We start from the raw sequence: 16,721 nt of genomic DNA, 5'->3' as shown, positions 1-16,721 counted from the left end.
AAAAACATGCTCTGTTGAGCATCTGCCTTCACTTGGTCAGCATTTGGTCAGTAATCCATCAATATTGCTAATGCCAAAAAAAACAGGAGTGGATCCAAAACACAGATGGCCAAGTCAACCATTCAAGAACCACTGGGTTGCTGGTCAAGACACGACTGCTAGATGACACCGGGAGCTCAGGCCTCTGGCTGCGACTCCTGCTGCCATGCCCCCTTATCTGAAGCGACCTGTGCCTGCGCCAGAAACATTTAGGCCTCTGCCACTCCCCTGTGAAAGGCCTGGCATATCTCTGTCTGACATACTGTTAGATCAGATAAATAAATAAAAATGAAATTACAACACCCCGAAAAAGTTAAATTGTCTCACTTCACCACACAACGGCTAATAAGCCCTTTTTTCCCCACTAATACACGCCAAAAAGGGCTGTAATTTTCTCACTTCACCCCACAACGGCAAATACTTTTTTTGTGCCACTAATACACGCAAAAAGGGGCATTAGAACATATAACTGCACCTCTGAATGGCATATATATTTATTTTCCACTTATACACACCACAAAAGGCTTTAGAACATATAACTGCACCGCTGAACGGCAAATATATTTTTATTTGCCCGTAATACACGACAAAAGGGCTTTAGAACATATAACTGCACCACTGAACAGCAAATATATTTTTCTTTTGCCACTAATACACAACAAAAAGGGCTTTAGAACATATAACTGCACCGGTGAAAGGCAAATATATTTTTCTTTTGCCACTAATACACGACAAAAAAGGGCTTTAGAACATATAACTGCACCGCTGAACAGCAAATATATTTATCTTTTGCTACTAATACACGACAAAAAGGGCTTTAGAACATATAACTGCACCACTGAACGGCAAATATATTTTTCTTTTCCTACTAATACATGACAAAAAGGCCTTTAGAGCATATAACTGCACCGCTGAACAGCAAATATATTTATCTTTTGCTACTAATACACGACAAAAAGGGCTTTAGAACATATAAATGCACTGCTGAACGGCAAATACATTTTTTTTGTGCCACTAATACACGCAAAAAAGGGCTGTAATTTTTGCACTTCACCACACAACTAATAAGCCCTTTTTTCCCACTAATACAAGCAAGAAAATGCTTTAGAACATATAACTGCACAGCACAAGGGCAAATAAAATGTAGAAATATTTCCTTGTAATAAACCCTGTTAATGGCTGTATCCAACAGCACTTGCACTCCAATAACAAGAACGGTTTGCTGGAATTACAGAACTGTATAATGGCAATTTGGATCCCCAGTCAGTGCAGCATGGTGTAATAGGATTGTTCCTATTTCTCAGGCTGTAACCTCCCCTACTGAACCCTGTTCTACATAAATGCTGTGGAATGATTCCACCCTATCCTTTCCCTACACCTTAAATAATCTTTCCCTCAACTTGTAAATAGTTTTTTTTAGCACAATGAAGTCTTTCCTAGCGCCTGCTGACATCTCTACCTGCAGTAAGTACACTGGAAAATGTCAGAATCCAAGATGGCTGAGGCTATTTCTAGGGCTGTGACATCACAGGGCTGGCTGGCTGCCGATTGGCTGCATGCATGGCATTATGGGTGATCCCATGTTCCCAGAGTACCTTGCTCCATGTCCTCACACGGGCAGCAGCCATTTTAGGAAAAAATGCGATTAGTTAGCGTGAGGAATTGCGGATTCGGTGTGAATCGAATTTTTCCTGAAATTCGGATCAAATTCCACTTAGTCAACTTCGATTCGCTCATCTCTAATTATAACTATCATATTAAATGTTCTCCAATCACAGTAGTTATTTAAAGGGTTAACCCAGCAATTTTACATTTATTTTATAAACAGTATAACATGAAGGGGCTTTCCTAGAGTATAATATTGATGACCTATCCTCAGGAATTCAAAGGTGCTCACAAAAGGACACGTCAGCCCGGTTACTAATTCAATAAATTTGTGGCACACTTCTTGAGGATGCAAATTGTCACATTTATTATCCAAGGGATAAAACCTTTTGCTATCCAATAAATGTGGTTTAATTTGCATACTCAAGAAGTTTATTGAATTACTATCCTTAGTATGGGTCATCGGTATGAGGTGGGGGTCTGACTCCTGGCACCACTTCAGATCAGCTGTTTGAAGAGGCTATAGTGCCCGAGGAGTATTGTGGCCTCTTTCTAAAGCCCATCATGTCACGTTCATCAGTCACGTGGTTCTTAACTGAGTGGGCTCAGGCTGCAACGCCAAGCACAGCCACTATGCAGTGTATGATACTGCATACCGTTCAAACAACTGATTGGTGGGTGTGCCAGGAGAGTCAGACCACCCCCGATCTGATATTGATGACTGACCCCCAATGATAGGTCATCAATAGTATGCCCTGGGAAAACCCTTTAAAAAAAGAAGTAAAATACTCTCACCAATCCCCTTCCACTACCGTTTCCACATTGCTCCAGTCCCTGTTAATCTTTGCTTTGTGATCCCGCCTTGACATGCTGTGGTGCTCACTGCTATGGCGAGTGAGTAGCACTGAAATAGCATCAGTGGGGAATAGGTAAGGGTGACTATATGTTTTTCTTTTTTTTTAACCCATGAACCATATATAACAAAAAAAATAGCTCTGGACAACCCCTTTAAGGGCTGTTTCACACGAGCGGATGCCGTGCGTGACATCCGCTCCGTGAATGACAGCCAAGACCCGATGCAGACTGCAGAAGCACGGAGCATTAACATGATTGATAATGCTCCGTGCCTCTCTGTGATCTCTTTACTACGAAATCACAGTGAGATAAAGTTGTCACTGTGATTTCGTAGTAAAGAGATCACAAAGAGGCACGGAGCATTATCAATCATGTTAATGCTCCGTGCTTCTGCAGTCTGCATCGGGTCTTGGCTGTCATTCATGGAGCGGATGTCACGCACGGCATCCGCTCGTGTGAAACAGCCCTAAGGGTTGCTTCTCTTTCTGTGATGACCTTTTCTTCATGATGTTAACAAGTCTCTGGAACATGTTACAGAATGCATTGCTTTTTGTAAGGACTTGTTCTGTCCAAAGTATCTGGTGCGGAATTCTCTACAGGATACGGTAGCATGTACAAATTACCACCTTGTCCAAAGAAACTTTGTTGCAAGTTCTGTTCTTCCATCTGGTTACTTAGAAAACCATCAAAGTTTAAGTCATCTGATAGTAAAACCGGTGGATGTTCCTCAGTTTGGTCTATCTGTGCAGTAAAATCCCTATCATCTCTTACCGTAACACTTGATAATAATCCCATAGATGTTATGTTTTTCAGAACAGTATTTGACTCTTTGCTAAGTAAATTGGAGAACAGATCAAATTGGAAGCCATTATCAATACATGCAGTGGACATGTCACCATCAAAGACTACAGAAGGTTGAAGAGTATTTATCTGGAAGTCTTCTTCAGGGTCATCATAATAAATGTTGCTGCAAGGATCTTGGGTAGTGTTTTGGAGGTATGCCACATTACTACTTGTCCTGTCGAACACCTTTCCATAATGTACTGAGGAGACTAAGCTGCTGTCATTATTCTGAGGGCTATATGACTCCTGTGTGTCCACTGCAGAATCCTGTCCTGGTGTGATAGCCCCATGTGATTGACTTGCATACATGTGCAGTTGTGAGTTTCCAGGTATTTCTTTATTTCTTGATGTCTCTTGATGTATTTGGTAAAAGTTTTGCATAAATATAGCTGGAAAAAATCCCACAGTAAGGGAACTGATCACCTTATCCTTTGGCAGCACCAACAAAGGAAGGGTTGTAGATTTTGTGAAAACCTGTATAATGAGCACATGTCATGTTATTTTAATTCATAAAATCTTCAGAATCAATGTTGATGCATCAGCAATATTTGTGAAGGTTAAGTGAAGCTGTACTACACATGTAATATGCTAAGACAGGGGTGCACAACCTGCGGCCTGGGGCCACATGCGGCCTTCAGTACCATTCTGTGTGGCCCCCAACCATATGGCAACAGACATGTATGTCTATGTCTTGTGGCTGCTCACATGTATCTTTCATGTATTCTCCCATTAGATGGGAGTACTAGAAGTGTAACTAGACATTTATGGTATATACTGTATGTTCACTATGCCATAAATATAGTATTTCAGTTGGTAATACCCCTTTATGTTTTATTTTCGACCCTTGGAATTGGTTCAGGCTGACAATGTGGCCCCCAACCAGAAAAGGTTGTGCATCCCTGTGCTAAGACATTGGCTCATCTTTTTAATTATTGTTGTTTATTCATGACATAATATATGGAAGATGCATACTCCCCATCATCATAGATTGTATGCAGTCTTTTCAGGCTGGGGTTCTACATTCAGCTTTTTTATGCAGTTTTGATGTGAAAGCCAGAAGTGGATGAATGGGTGCAGCACTGCAGTAACTAGACATGGCCACTAAATATTGGCCAAGCTGTGCAGGTTTGATGTCTGGTCCCGATCTGATATTGATCACCTATCCTAAGGATAGATTATTAATCAGCACTGAACAACCCCTATTTGGCCTGCAACATTCAAAACGCAAACATTTTTGGACTGTATTATTAGATGTTATAGGTTCTGTAGTTTTTAAAAATTATATTTTTTATAGAACTTAATGAATATAAAAGTTTAATCATTAGTAATGAGAGTAATAGAGCATTGGTGCCTGCCTACAGTTAAACAACACTTGTCTACATTCAGGGAGATAAAAAAGTCATGGTGGGCTGGATAGTTTTTAGGGTCCTGAATTAGTTGCTGTGGTTTCATGTTTATATCTTTATTCGTGGGAACCATTGCGTACATGAAACATGAACTACCTGAAGGAAAGCATTTGAAATGGAAAAAATATTTGAAAATTACACACCAGATGTATTAAGGCAAATTCTTCATGAGATGCACCTGCTTTTCTACTCAAGGAATTACAAATATGTAGATTAGTTTGTTGAATAAAGTGATAGCTTGGGAACAGAACAAAATTCTGCTCTAGGGCCCACATGCCATTAGTCACTCCTTTGGCTGCTACCTACCTCCTTTTACTATTCGTTTACTCGCTTGAACCAATTGAACATGAAGGCAAGCAATAACATCGCCCAAGAAAATTACAGTCCATGTAGACCCAACAGACGACCTTAACATTAAACTAACCCTATCGGTCCAGTTAAATATGTTGATTCTTCACTGAAAATCATTCAAAAGTCATTCCTATGCTTATCCATATGTGGAAAAAGCTGAATAATAAAGCTAATATTAAAAACATGTCCTAAGATATGCCTCAATGTGTTCTGTGTCCCTCATACAGCGCACCATTATCATGTCTTTTACTGTTAGGACCATGTCAACAAGATGTCAATCCCCCAGTAGGTGCCTTTTTACAGTTTATAACTAGAGCTATGTGGTGCATTTATCAAACTCATACTCCAGTTTTCCAGTGTCAAAAAGTTGCACATTTCTGCCCAAAACCTCACACTTGCGCAACAATTTGTGACTTCCTGAGAGTTTGTTGCCACATTCTCCAATTTTCAAAAACAGTTCACAGCTCCTACTTGCATACATTTCAGTTCTAGCTCACAGATGATGTGCACTTATCAATAACTGATGCACAGCTGACACCAGTAGGGCAGAGATTAGGGCTGGCGTACAAAACATAAAACCAGCATTTCATATTCCAGCCTCAAGTGTCCTGCTGTGTTCCCTAAATTACCAACAAAACTTAACGTTTTTTTCCGAGATCAGACTAGTGATGGCCTATCCTCAGTTTTAGGCAACTGTAATGCTGCTGCATTTTTCGCACCCATATTACGACTGCAATACCTGCACTTCCCCTATGTTGATTCTAGTTTTCGTTCAGGAGAACTGCAGGAGGACTCATTATTGAGTTTGTAAAATAGACTTAAGTGTGCATTACAGCTTTCTGAAACATCTATCAAGCTACAGTCCTCCGTTTCTGTATTTATATTCTGGACCAGCTGCAGTCTATGTTTCAAAATGATGGTAGTTGCTTCGTCGGTGTCCTGATAAAGCTGTATGTAGAATGAATATGTTTTGTAACTCGAATAAAAAAATAGTATAAACCAGCGACTCAACCTATAGACCGAACAGATGTGGGTGCTCACCTCTCGGTCCACCCAGACCGCACGATAGACAGAAATAGTAGTAGATAAATGAGGGGCACTCCGTATAAGGGAACAAGAGACGGCAAATAAAGACTGGTTATTGTGTATGTATTTTATTGTATTATTACATGGATGTTTTTATTGTGACTGTTTGATGCAATGTCTTTTATTTAAGATTAAATAACCAGTCTTTATTTGCCGTCTCTTGTTCCCTTAAACGGAGTGCCCCTCATTTATCTACTACTATTTATGTTTTGTAACTCCTTGTGGAAAATGTGGCCTTGAACTTTACACTGATCCTTGCTTGACCGTAGGTATTGAAAATGAAACACTGCATGGTTTGCTTTGCTTGTTTTTTTTTTAAGACGGGGAAACACATGGATGTTTAGTAGGTATGGCTCAAAAGTAAGATAAATAGAAATCCTGAATGCAAAAAGACCAGTTTTACTAGTTCATTGTAAAGAACGTATATTTGACCTGCATTTCAAAAAAATCAAAAAGATCTTGTCTTGATTTGTGAAATGGAGAATGTGACTTGTGGTTTTCAAAGCTGAAGTATCGCGAAAAAATGCCCTGGTGTGCTGGTCTTCTGGGTTAATGTCAATGCATGAACCTGCTACCTGCTGAGCTGAATACTGTCATCCATCCCATGGATTAGCAGCCTTCTCTAACAGTAAAAAGCACAAAAAAGGTGTTGCATGTGAGTGACACAAAGGGGGTAATTTATCATAGACCTGCATTTTATGCTGGTCTCTAATATCCCTTGCACTGCCAGAGGATGTACCTAATTTATGGTGAGGAGCAGGCCTAGTCATAAATCAGGTGCATCGCCCAAAAGTCTGTGTGCTTCAAGCTGCCATAATGTTTAGTCTTTTTTTATGCAAGAAAACTAGTGTAAAAGAAGATAAATGTGATGGGTCTTTTGGCCCCTCCCCCTTCCTGCTCTCACCATGCCCTCTATTTGGTAAGTGGCAAGGGTGGTATAGAAACGCCAATTGTGCCTACATTTAGATGAGATGACGTTTCAAAAATTGCAGACAGTGACTTTTCTAGCCCAGGAAATTAGCATGGGGGAATGATACATTCCCCTCAGAGTTCTGCATACCACTTCAAGAAAAGTTGTTGTTTTTTATTATTAGTACATTTACTAGTATTACTTTAACCTGTTCCATAAGTGTAGTGCTACCTCCAGTGTTATGCGTATATCATGAAAGTTGTGCATGATTTGGTCATTTATTTAACCAATGTCACCAGATTTGTCTGCGTTTCTTATGATTTCACCAGTATTACCACAGAGCTTCATGTCTAATAAAAAATGTTTGTATAACAAGTAACACAGATCCATAGTACAGTAAATACATAATTTTAGGTCTCTGCTGTATACTCACTAGAGAATTTGGTGTTTGTACTTGCTGTTTTATGTATTTACAGCTGAACAAAAGTAACCCAGTACCCAAGACAATGACAAAAACAGCAACCAGACTGGCAATAAGTGTGACAAATGAATAATCTGCAAATAGAAAACATATACATATTAAAATAACATCATAATTAAAATATAGAGTTTCTCTGTACACATTTGTACTATTTATATAGTTGAAAGTAGCATAGCATATTACTTTATACTTACTATTACATATTAGTTATACTTACTATTAAAGTGTAACCCCTTTTTTAAATAAAAGTGTAAATCAGGCGATTTTGTTACATTTTTCTATATATTTTATTAGGGCATTTAGCATTCTGATGTATTTAAATTGTGCCGGAGCAGCAGAGAAAATCCATATTCAGTGACTCCAGGTCCTTTACAGGGTAAAGAGACAGATTGTCCTGAGAAAACAAATGCACCCAATGTTTCAGTCCATTAGCTTTTTCTATAAATGTTTTCTCTTGGTGATCTCTAATCAGGATCCAAAAAAAAAAGAGATCTGGGATCGGATGGACTCACATATGAATTTTTATCATAAATATAGGGAGGTTGTTTTTCCCTGCCTTCTGAAGGTATTTACTGAGGCAAAAGAGGACAGTACTCCTCCGGAATCTATGACAGAGGCTGTAATAGTATTAATATTGAAAAAAGGTAAAGATCCTTTAGATATGAGTTCATATAGGTCGATATCTTTGCTAAACACAGATGTTAAGCTTTTTTCAAGGATTATCACGACTAGGTTGTCTAAAGTTATTTAATCTATTATACCATCCTGACCAAAATGGGTTTATTCCTAATAAGGGTACTCTTTTTGCCAATATTCAGTCGTCCCGCGCTCCATCCTGTATTTGGATGCCTCAAAGGCCATCAACAGGGTAGAGTGGAGATTCCTGTGGAGGGTATTAGAGAAGATGGGATTTGGTATTAAGTTCATAAATATGGTTAAGCTTCTCTATAAATCCCCTAAGGTGAGATTGAATATTAATTAAGCTTACAAGGTGTATTCCCTTTGAGAGAGGCACTCGTCAAGGATGTCTACTCTCTCCATTATTATTTGATATTTATATAGAGCCCCTTGCTGTTAGGGTCAGGCAGGATCCTGGGATTGAAGGTTTTGGGACATTGGGAACAGAAGATCGTATTTCTTTATATTAAGATAATGTTCTATTTTTTATATAACATACTAACACCACACTTTTGAGGGTTATTCAAGTTGTTAACTCTTTTGGTGAAGTCTCGCACCTTGATATCAATTGGTCCAAAGCTATTCTTTTATCTCTAGACAGATTAGAACCCTTTACTGAGGAGTTGATTAGCAATTTGAGGATCTCTGATTCATTTGAATATTTAGGGATCCCATTGATAACAAAATTGAGATCTAAAATAAATATATGGCTTCGACTCCCGTTATCTAGAGCCGACAGAATATCTTTGGTGAAGATGGTGATTCTGCCCCAACTACTGTATACCCTTAGGAACTTCCCAGTATGGATTGAATATACAGGTGAAACTTGAAAAATTTGAATATCGTGCAAAGTTCATTTATTTCAGTAATGCAACTTAAAAGGTGAAACTAACATATGAGATAGACTCCTTACATGCAAAGCAAGATATTTCAAGCCTTTATTTGTTATAATTTGGATGATTATGGCTTACAGCTTATGAAACCCCAAAGTCACAATCTCAGGTACCCTTTGCTCAGGGGGTATGGATTAATTAGCTGACTAGAGTGACACTTTGAGCCTAGAATATTTAACCTTTTCACAAAATTCTAATTTTAAGCTGTATTAATGCAATTCCGTTTAATTTGCATTACTGCAAATTAAACGGAATTGCACAATATTCAAATTTTTCGAGTTTCACCTGTAGATTCCTTAAATTCACTCAGAGAATTATTAATTATCTATTTTGGGGGAGAAAACAAGTGAGGCTTAAATTGGAGCATTTCTACAAGCCGATGGAACAGGGAGGATTAAATCCTTCCCTGTTTCAAGGGATTATAGCATCACAGCTATGGCTGTATTATGAATAGGAGAAGAGCGCACTTTGTAGAACTTTAGAGAAGAATTCTCCACATGATAATATATATTGCTGCCACACACAATAGTCCTTAAAAGGACTTTTGGGTCTCTAACAAGTTTTGGCAATTTAGCGCAGGTTACGCTAAAAATATATATTGCTGCCACACACAACAATAGTCCTTAAAAGGACTTTTGCGCTACATCTCCTGTAACGTTTGCATATCCGAAATATCTGTTACATTCAGTCTAATTTTGTTGCTGCTGGTGGCAGCCACATTACCTGCGCTACATCTCCTGTATAACGTTTGCCCATCCTAAATATCAGTGACATTAATTCAGTGTAATTTTTTATTAGCCGCTGGTGACAGCGACATTACTTGCGCTTTGCCTCCTGTTTAAAGTGTGTACATCCTGACTATCAGTGACATTCATTCAGTGTCATTTTTTATTAGGCAGTGGTGACAGCGACATTACTTGCGATATACCTCTTGTTTAACGTGTGTGCATCCTAAATATCAGTGACATTCATTCAGTGTCATTTTTTATTACGCGGTGGTGACAGCGACATTACTTGCACTATACCTCCTGTTTAACGCGTGCGCATCCTAAATATCAGTGACATTCATTCAGTGTCATTTTTTATTAGGTGGTGGTGACAGCGACATTACTTGCGCTATACTTCTTGTTTAACGTGTGCGCATCCTAAAAATATCTGTGACATTATGTGTACTTTATTTGCGCATACAGTTACAAAACCTGCGCTACTGTACGTGTGACATACTTGCAAGCATATATACCATTTAATATGTGCAAGGTGAGCAGTAAGGGATGGGGAAGTGGCCGTGCTGCTGATGGTGCACGCAGAAGCCGTGGCCCTGGGCGCGGTGAAACTGTGCCTGCTGCCAGAGAACAAGAAACACACTCATCCACGATACCTAGCTTTATGTCCCAGTTTGCAGGGCGGCGCAGGACACCACTCTCGAAGTCCGACCAGTGCGACCAGGTGGTCGGTTGGATTGCAGCAGATAATGCTTCCAGTCAGTTAGCACCACCCTATCTTCCACAAAGTTCAGTCTCAGTAGCAAAGAGTCTGGTCAACAGAATCCTCACCCTGATACTCCTTCCACCCACCATGGAGAGTCTTGGCAAACAAATGATCCCACACTTGGATATTCCGAGATGCTGTTTTTATCGCCATTCCTTAATTTGGGCCTCTCGCCAAGCCCGCTTAAAGAGGGGCATGAGGAGATCTTGTGCCCTGATTCCCAAACTCTGGAGCATCCACAGTCAGAAGAAAATGATGGTAGGGAATGGCAATTAGTATCTCAAGAGGTTCATGATGAGGATGAGACACAGTTGTCAATAACTGAGGTTGTTGTTAGGTCAACAAGTCAGGAGGATGACCAGAGTGAGGAAGTGGAAGAGGAGGTTCTGGACGATGAAGTCACTGACCCAACCTGGGAAGGTGGCAAGCTGAGCGAGGACAGCAGTACAGAGTGGAGGGATCCGCAGCACCGCAACAGGCTGGAAAAGGCAGTGGGATGGCAAAAGGGAGAAAGCGGGCCACAACAAACAGGCCCGCAACTGTTCCCCGGAGCACCCCCTTGCAGCAATCTCCATTGCCAAGGTGTAGGTGTTCCGCAGTCTGGCGCTTTTTTGAGGAGAGTGCGGACGATAAAAAATTGTCATTTGCAACCTGTGCCGTACCAAATTGAGCAGGGTGTTAACACTAGCAACCTCACCACCACCAGCATGATCCGCCACATGGCATCAAAGCACCCTAATAGGTGGGCCGAACGCCTGGGTCCATAACCAGCATCTGTGGGTCACACCACTGCCTCCTCTTTCCCTGTGTTATGTGCTGGCCAATCCCCTGTCCAAGACGCAGGCCTGGATGCCTCCCGCCATGCACCTGGACCTTCGCAAGCACCATCAGCTAGCACATCCACTTCTGTGTCCCAGCGCAGAGTACAGATGTCTATACCTCAGGCCTTTGAACGAAAACGCAAATACCCAGCCACCAACCCACAGACCATAGCACTAAATGCGCACCTTTCCAAATTGCTGGCCCTGGAAATGTTGCCATTTAGGCTTGCGGACACTGAAGCTTTTCCGCAGCCTGATGGCGGCGGCTGTCCCGCAGTACTCGTATGCCCTCGCCGCTCACAGATGGTGAGCGGTGATAACGCTATTATCAGCATAACCATCCCACTTCTGTGTCTACTCAAACGCTTTGCATGTGGAAGAGGTGGAAATGGGGGAAGAAAGTACACAGGGTGATAGCCAGACCACCCTCAGTTCGTCTTCTCAGCGCGAATTGGATGATGATGAGGAGGAGGAGGAGGAGGAGGAGCAGGAGACGGTAGCCTCCGCTACAGAGGGTAGTACAATGGAAGTTTTATTCCATCTGTTCAGCATGGATGGGTAGAAGAGGAGGAAGAGGATGAGGAGATTGAGAGTCATCCTCCTGATGAGGACAGTGAAGTCTTGTCTGGCACACATGGCTGACTTTATATACAGGTTGTATCGGAGTGCCTCTTCCTTGTAATTTTTGGCAGCACTTGCACTTTATATACAAGTAAATATACAGGAAAGAATGTTTCCTAACAATTTTTCCTCTAAAATTGATTTTATCTTCGGTTTTGTGCTTATTATTGTCAGTCTGTAAAAGTGGCGTACTACTCGGACAACATCGTTCCCAGCAGCAATCTGGGAGTCCAAGATCCAGACATCCTCCCCATGCTGTTCACGAACCATTTCAGTGGTGTTTCCATCAATTTCTGACCTTTTCCTATGAACCAGACACCCTCCCCTCTTCAGAGCAGGGGGTGCCTGGTTTCATGCTCGGGTTCTCACTTTGACTTCCACTACTCGGTATGATAACCAGACACCGGTGGGAATGGGGGGGATACCTTGTGCATTTGGTATTGCTGCAGCAGACAGACTGAAGACAAGTTGTTCCTCTAGCCTGTACAGGACCCATATTCAGCATCTACTGAGAGCTGATAGACAGTCTATAACGGTTTTCCCAAGCAACAGTAGGTTGCTGTTGGCATAGGGGTTGTTTATGCACATCCTAATAAATTGTATTGAAAAAATTAATAACAGTCTTGCCCTACAATTTCCCTTAAAAAACAAGCAAGAAACAATACAACAGTTTTGTGGAGAAACTAGTGCAAAGGAAAACTGGCTTACTTGTCCATAGCAACCAAACAGATTCCACCCTTCATTTTTAAGAGCTCCTTTGGATAATGAAAGGTTCGATCCGATTGGTGGCTATGGTCAACTAAGAGCAGCTTTCATTTGCACCAGTTTTGATAAATCTCCCCCTATAACTGTAAGTGGCCTCTCCTCTCACCCTTATTTCCCTTGAGAGATAAATATTTCAACTGTACTTGTCACTCATCATTTTGCATAAAAAATAGTACCTGTGCATATATGAAACTTTTTAATATACTTTATTAGAAGGTGGAGAGAGGAGGACAGAGAATGATACTACAGACCGGTCCCCCTACAGAGGGCACTGTAGGGGGACATTAGGCATTCGTATTACTACTGGGGGCTCTATAGAAGTGACTTATAGAGCCACCTTATTTCTACTAAGAGCACTATGGGGGTCTAATTACTACTGAGGGGTCTGTAGAGAGCTTTATTACCACTGGGGGAACAATAGGGGGGTCTTATGTCTACTGGGGGCTCTGTGAGGGCATTGTTCATACTGGAGGGCTCTTTTACAAATGGAGACACTCTTGAGGAGCATTATCTCTGGGGGGGGGGGGCACTGTAGAGGGCAGTATTACTAATAAGGGCATTCTAGAAGGGAATTACTATTGGTGGGACTTTGAGGAGCACTATTACTATGGGGGGCAGTCATTTTTTTTCAGGGTAGTATTTGGGGGTATTGGGGAGCACAGCCAGCAGCAGGATAAGACTGTTGTGTCTCCAGGTTGGGGGATGATGATAGAAAAGTGAGGAAGGTAAGATGTCTGTGTGTCAAACTCTGCAGAGAAGAGGCACAGCTGATAGAAGTTGCCCGGACCGAATGGAGACGATGACGACAGAGAAGATGTACATCAGAGGAGATGTCACCTGGGAGGCACTGGATGTGAGAGGTATGTGCTGCTGTATAGCAGGTACAGTAAAATGTCTTTAGAGTATATGGAGGGGTGGTGGGGGTCGACTTAAAGAATTGGGGCATATGCATTAAGGCTTGGGCCCCGGGTCTTTTGAAACCCTCACAATGCCCCTGCTAAAGACTCTCTGTTATAGTCGGTGTGTGATTTAAGGTGTAAGAGAGGAGAGGGCGCAGCAGTATGGATGCATCTGAGAGTACACATAGCTCTCACATCACACCTAGAAGTGTCTGCTTACTTACCAAGGATGGTGATGAGATAAAATGTCCATTTAGAAATTCAGCAGAGGGAAGCAACATACCCCAGATATCCAAGTTAGAGCTAATTGCTCTTTGTGTAACAATAAGTACTTTTTTAAATAAATGAGTAATCAGAAATTTACATTTTATTTAAATCTGGGTTTTATTATAAACATATTTGTCTTTCTGCCTACTTCTCAGATAACTGCTCCCCAGCCTCTTGCTTGGCCTGCCCTGTAAGCCCCTTGTGTCATCTAGTGTGCTGGCCGAGATCCCGCCAGCGCATGCCCGGCGGTGAACTGCGCACTCACGGGATCTCGGCCAGCACACTGGATGACGCAAGGGGCTTACAGGGCAGGCCAAGCAAGAGGCTGGGGAAGAGTTATCTGAGAAGAAGGCAGAGCAGACTGGGCAGTTACAGCCCGAACACCACCCCTGGGCACTTGCGACCCCTTATTTGCATATGAATAAAACTGTGTTTTTACTGCTGGTCAATGTCAGAACAAAAGAACAAAGGTACCATTCGACTCATGTACATTTATGCTATAGTGCTTGGAAGCAGTGTATAGGATGAAATTGTGGTGGCAGACTCCCTTTAACCACCTCCGGACCGCTGTACGCAGATTCGCGTTCCGGAGGTGGCAGCGCTGCGCACAGTCACGCATATACGCGTCATCTCGCGAGACGCGAGATTTCGCTCCAAGCCGGCCCGCGCATGCGCATCGCGGGCCGGCAAAAGTTAAAGAACAAGTTCGTCACCAGCCTGCCAGCAACGATCATTGGCTGGCAGGCTGGCGATTTTTAAAAAATCCAATCACAAGCCATATAACAGATCATATTAGTAAATATGATCTGTTATATGGCTTCTCTGCTCCTCTGCTGGTCCTTTTCGTCGGTTGGATCCAGCAGAGAAGCAGACATCACTGTGAGTACACCAAACACTTCACTGTAGCCCCTGATCACCCCCCTGCACCCCAATTAACCCTTTGATCACCCCTTTGATCGCCCCTGTCAATCACCAGTGAAAGGAAAAAAAGTGATCAGTGTAAACTGTCACTTTTTTTTTTTCACTAGTATTGGCTGTTAGGTTTTAGGGATAGTTTAGGCCCCTTGGTTAGGTAGTTAGCGTCAGTTAGCGCCCACCCCACCGCACCGCAGTCACTTTTATTCGCTGATTAGCGTATCGCTAATCAGCATTTGTACTTTTATAGTATCTGTAAGTGATCAAAACTGATCACGGTCAGATCTATAATAGTATTAGTGTCACTTTAGTTCGCCCTCCACCCAAAACGCAGTGTTTGCCCGATCAGGCCTGATCGGTCGCCCACACGTGCGTTCACCCACGCCCGCCCCACCGCAGTGACAAAAAATATATATTTTTTGATCACTGCACATTCATTTTACACGCACTGCGGCGATAAAAAAATCAGTTTTGATATTTTTTATCAACCGCAGCGGCCTCCGGTACTTCGCTAGCCTCCCCTTTGTAAGACAGGCTTGCTTTTTTTTTTGGGTAGTCTCAGGGAATACCCCTAAATTTAGTAGTCCAAAATGTCAAACAGGGGGTATTCTTCTGAAGAGGCCTACAGGATTCTGACCCAGTCGGATGAGGAATGGGAACCCTCATCTGACGAATCTAGCGGGTCAGAATATGAACCTGTGGAAAGCAGTGGCTCTCTGACCCAAAGTTCGGACGAGGAGGTGGAGGTCCCTGGCAGCACCAGGCGTACCCGGCCCCGTGTCGCTAGACCACAGGTTATGCAGGATCCGCTTCAAGAGCAGCAGAGTGGGGCTGTCGCTGCCGGATCACGTGGTGAGGCATACACCAGCAGCGCAGCCCTCCCTGGACCTAGTACCAGCACTGCCGTACAACATGGTGACGTGGCGAGCACCAGAAGGGCAGTTGAAGCTGGTACGGTGGCACGTGCACTAGTTACCCCGTCGCAGCCACCGCGCAGACAGGCCCGTAGAGCCCCTAGAATCCCTGAGGTGCTGGCAAACCCTGATTGGCAGTCACCAACTTCAGCCGCACCTGTAGTTCCCCCTTTCACCGCCCAGTCTGGAGTTCGGGTTGAGACGGCTCAAATCGGTTCGGCCCTGGGATTTTTTGAGCTGTTCTTGACTGCGGAGCTCTTGGACTTAGTCGTGGCAGAGACCAACCAGTATGCCACACAATTTATATCCGCCAACCCGGGAAGCTTTTATGCCCAGCCTTTCCGGTGGAAACCAGTCCAAGTTTCCGAAATTAAATTTTTTTTGGGCCTTCTCCTCAACATGGGCCTGACAAAAAAGCATGAATTGCGGTCATATTGGTCAACGCACCCGATTCATCACATGCCCATGTTCTCTGCTGCTATGTCCAGGGCACGATTTGAGGCCATCCTCCGTTTCCTGCATTTTAGCGACAACACCACCTCCCGTCCCAGAGGCCACCCAGCTTTTGACCGGCTCCACAAAATTCGGCCCCTCATAGACCATTTCAACCAGAAATTTGCAGATTTGTATACCCCCGAGCAAAACATCTGCGTAGACGAGTCCCTAATACATTTTACCGGGCGCCTTGGCTTCAAACAGTACATCCCAAGCAAGCGTGCCCGGTATGGGGTCAAATTGTATAAGCTCTGTGAAAGGGCCACAGGCTATACCCACAAATTTCGTGTCTATGAGGGAAAAGATCAGACCCTGGAGCCGGTCGGTTGCCCTGACTACCTGGGGAGCAGTGGGAAGACAGTCTGGGACTTGGTGTCACCCTTATTCGG

General features: G+C 42.7%; 1 protein-coding gene across 1 annotated transcript in view; it reads right to left on the bottom strand.

The window, feature by feature from the left end:
• Positions 1 to 1,673: 1,673 nt before the first annotated feature.
• Positions 1,674 to 16,721, bottom strand: part of LOC120995352 — a 43,516-nt gene continuing 28,468 nt past the window's right edge. Inside the window, exons 5-7 of the mRNA XM_040424499.1 lie at positions 7,529 to 7,650; positions 2,971 to 3,816; positions 1,674 to 2,657 (exon numbers count right to left, since the gene is read on the bottom strand). Of these exons, the coding sequence (XP_040280433.1) occupies positions 3,031 to 3,816; positions 7,529 to 7,650 (908 nt within the window). The 3' untranslated portion in view covers positions 1,674 to 2,657; positions 2,971 to 3,030. The remainder of the gene's footprint in view (positions 2,658 to 2,970; positions 3,817 to 7,528; positions 7,651 to 16,721) is intronic.

Source organism: Bufo bufo, chromosome 3 (assembly GCF_905171765.1).
Source record: "Bufo bufo chromosome 3, aBufBuf1.1, whole genome shotgun sequence".
Classification (NCBI taxonomy): domain Eukaryota; kingdom Metazoa; phylum Chordata; class Amphibia; order Anura; family Bufonidae; genus Bufo; species Bufo bufo.
This window is presented reverse-complemented; position numbering and strand designations above follow the sequence as displayed.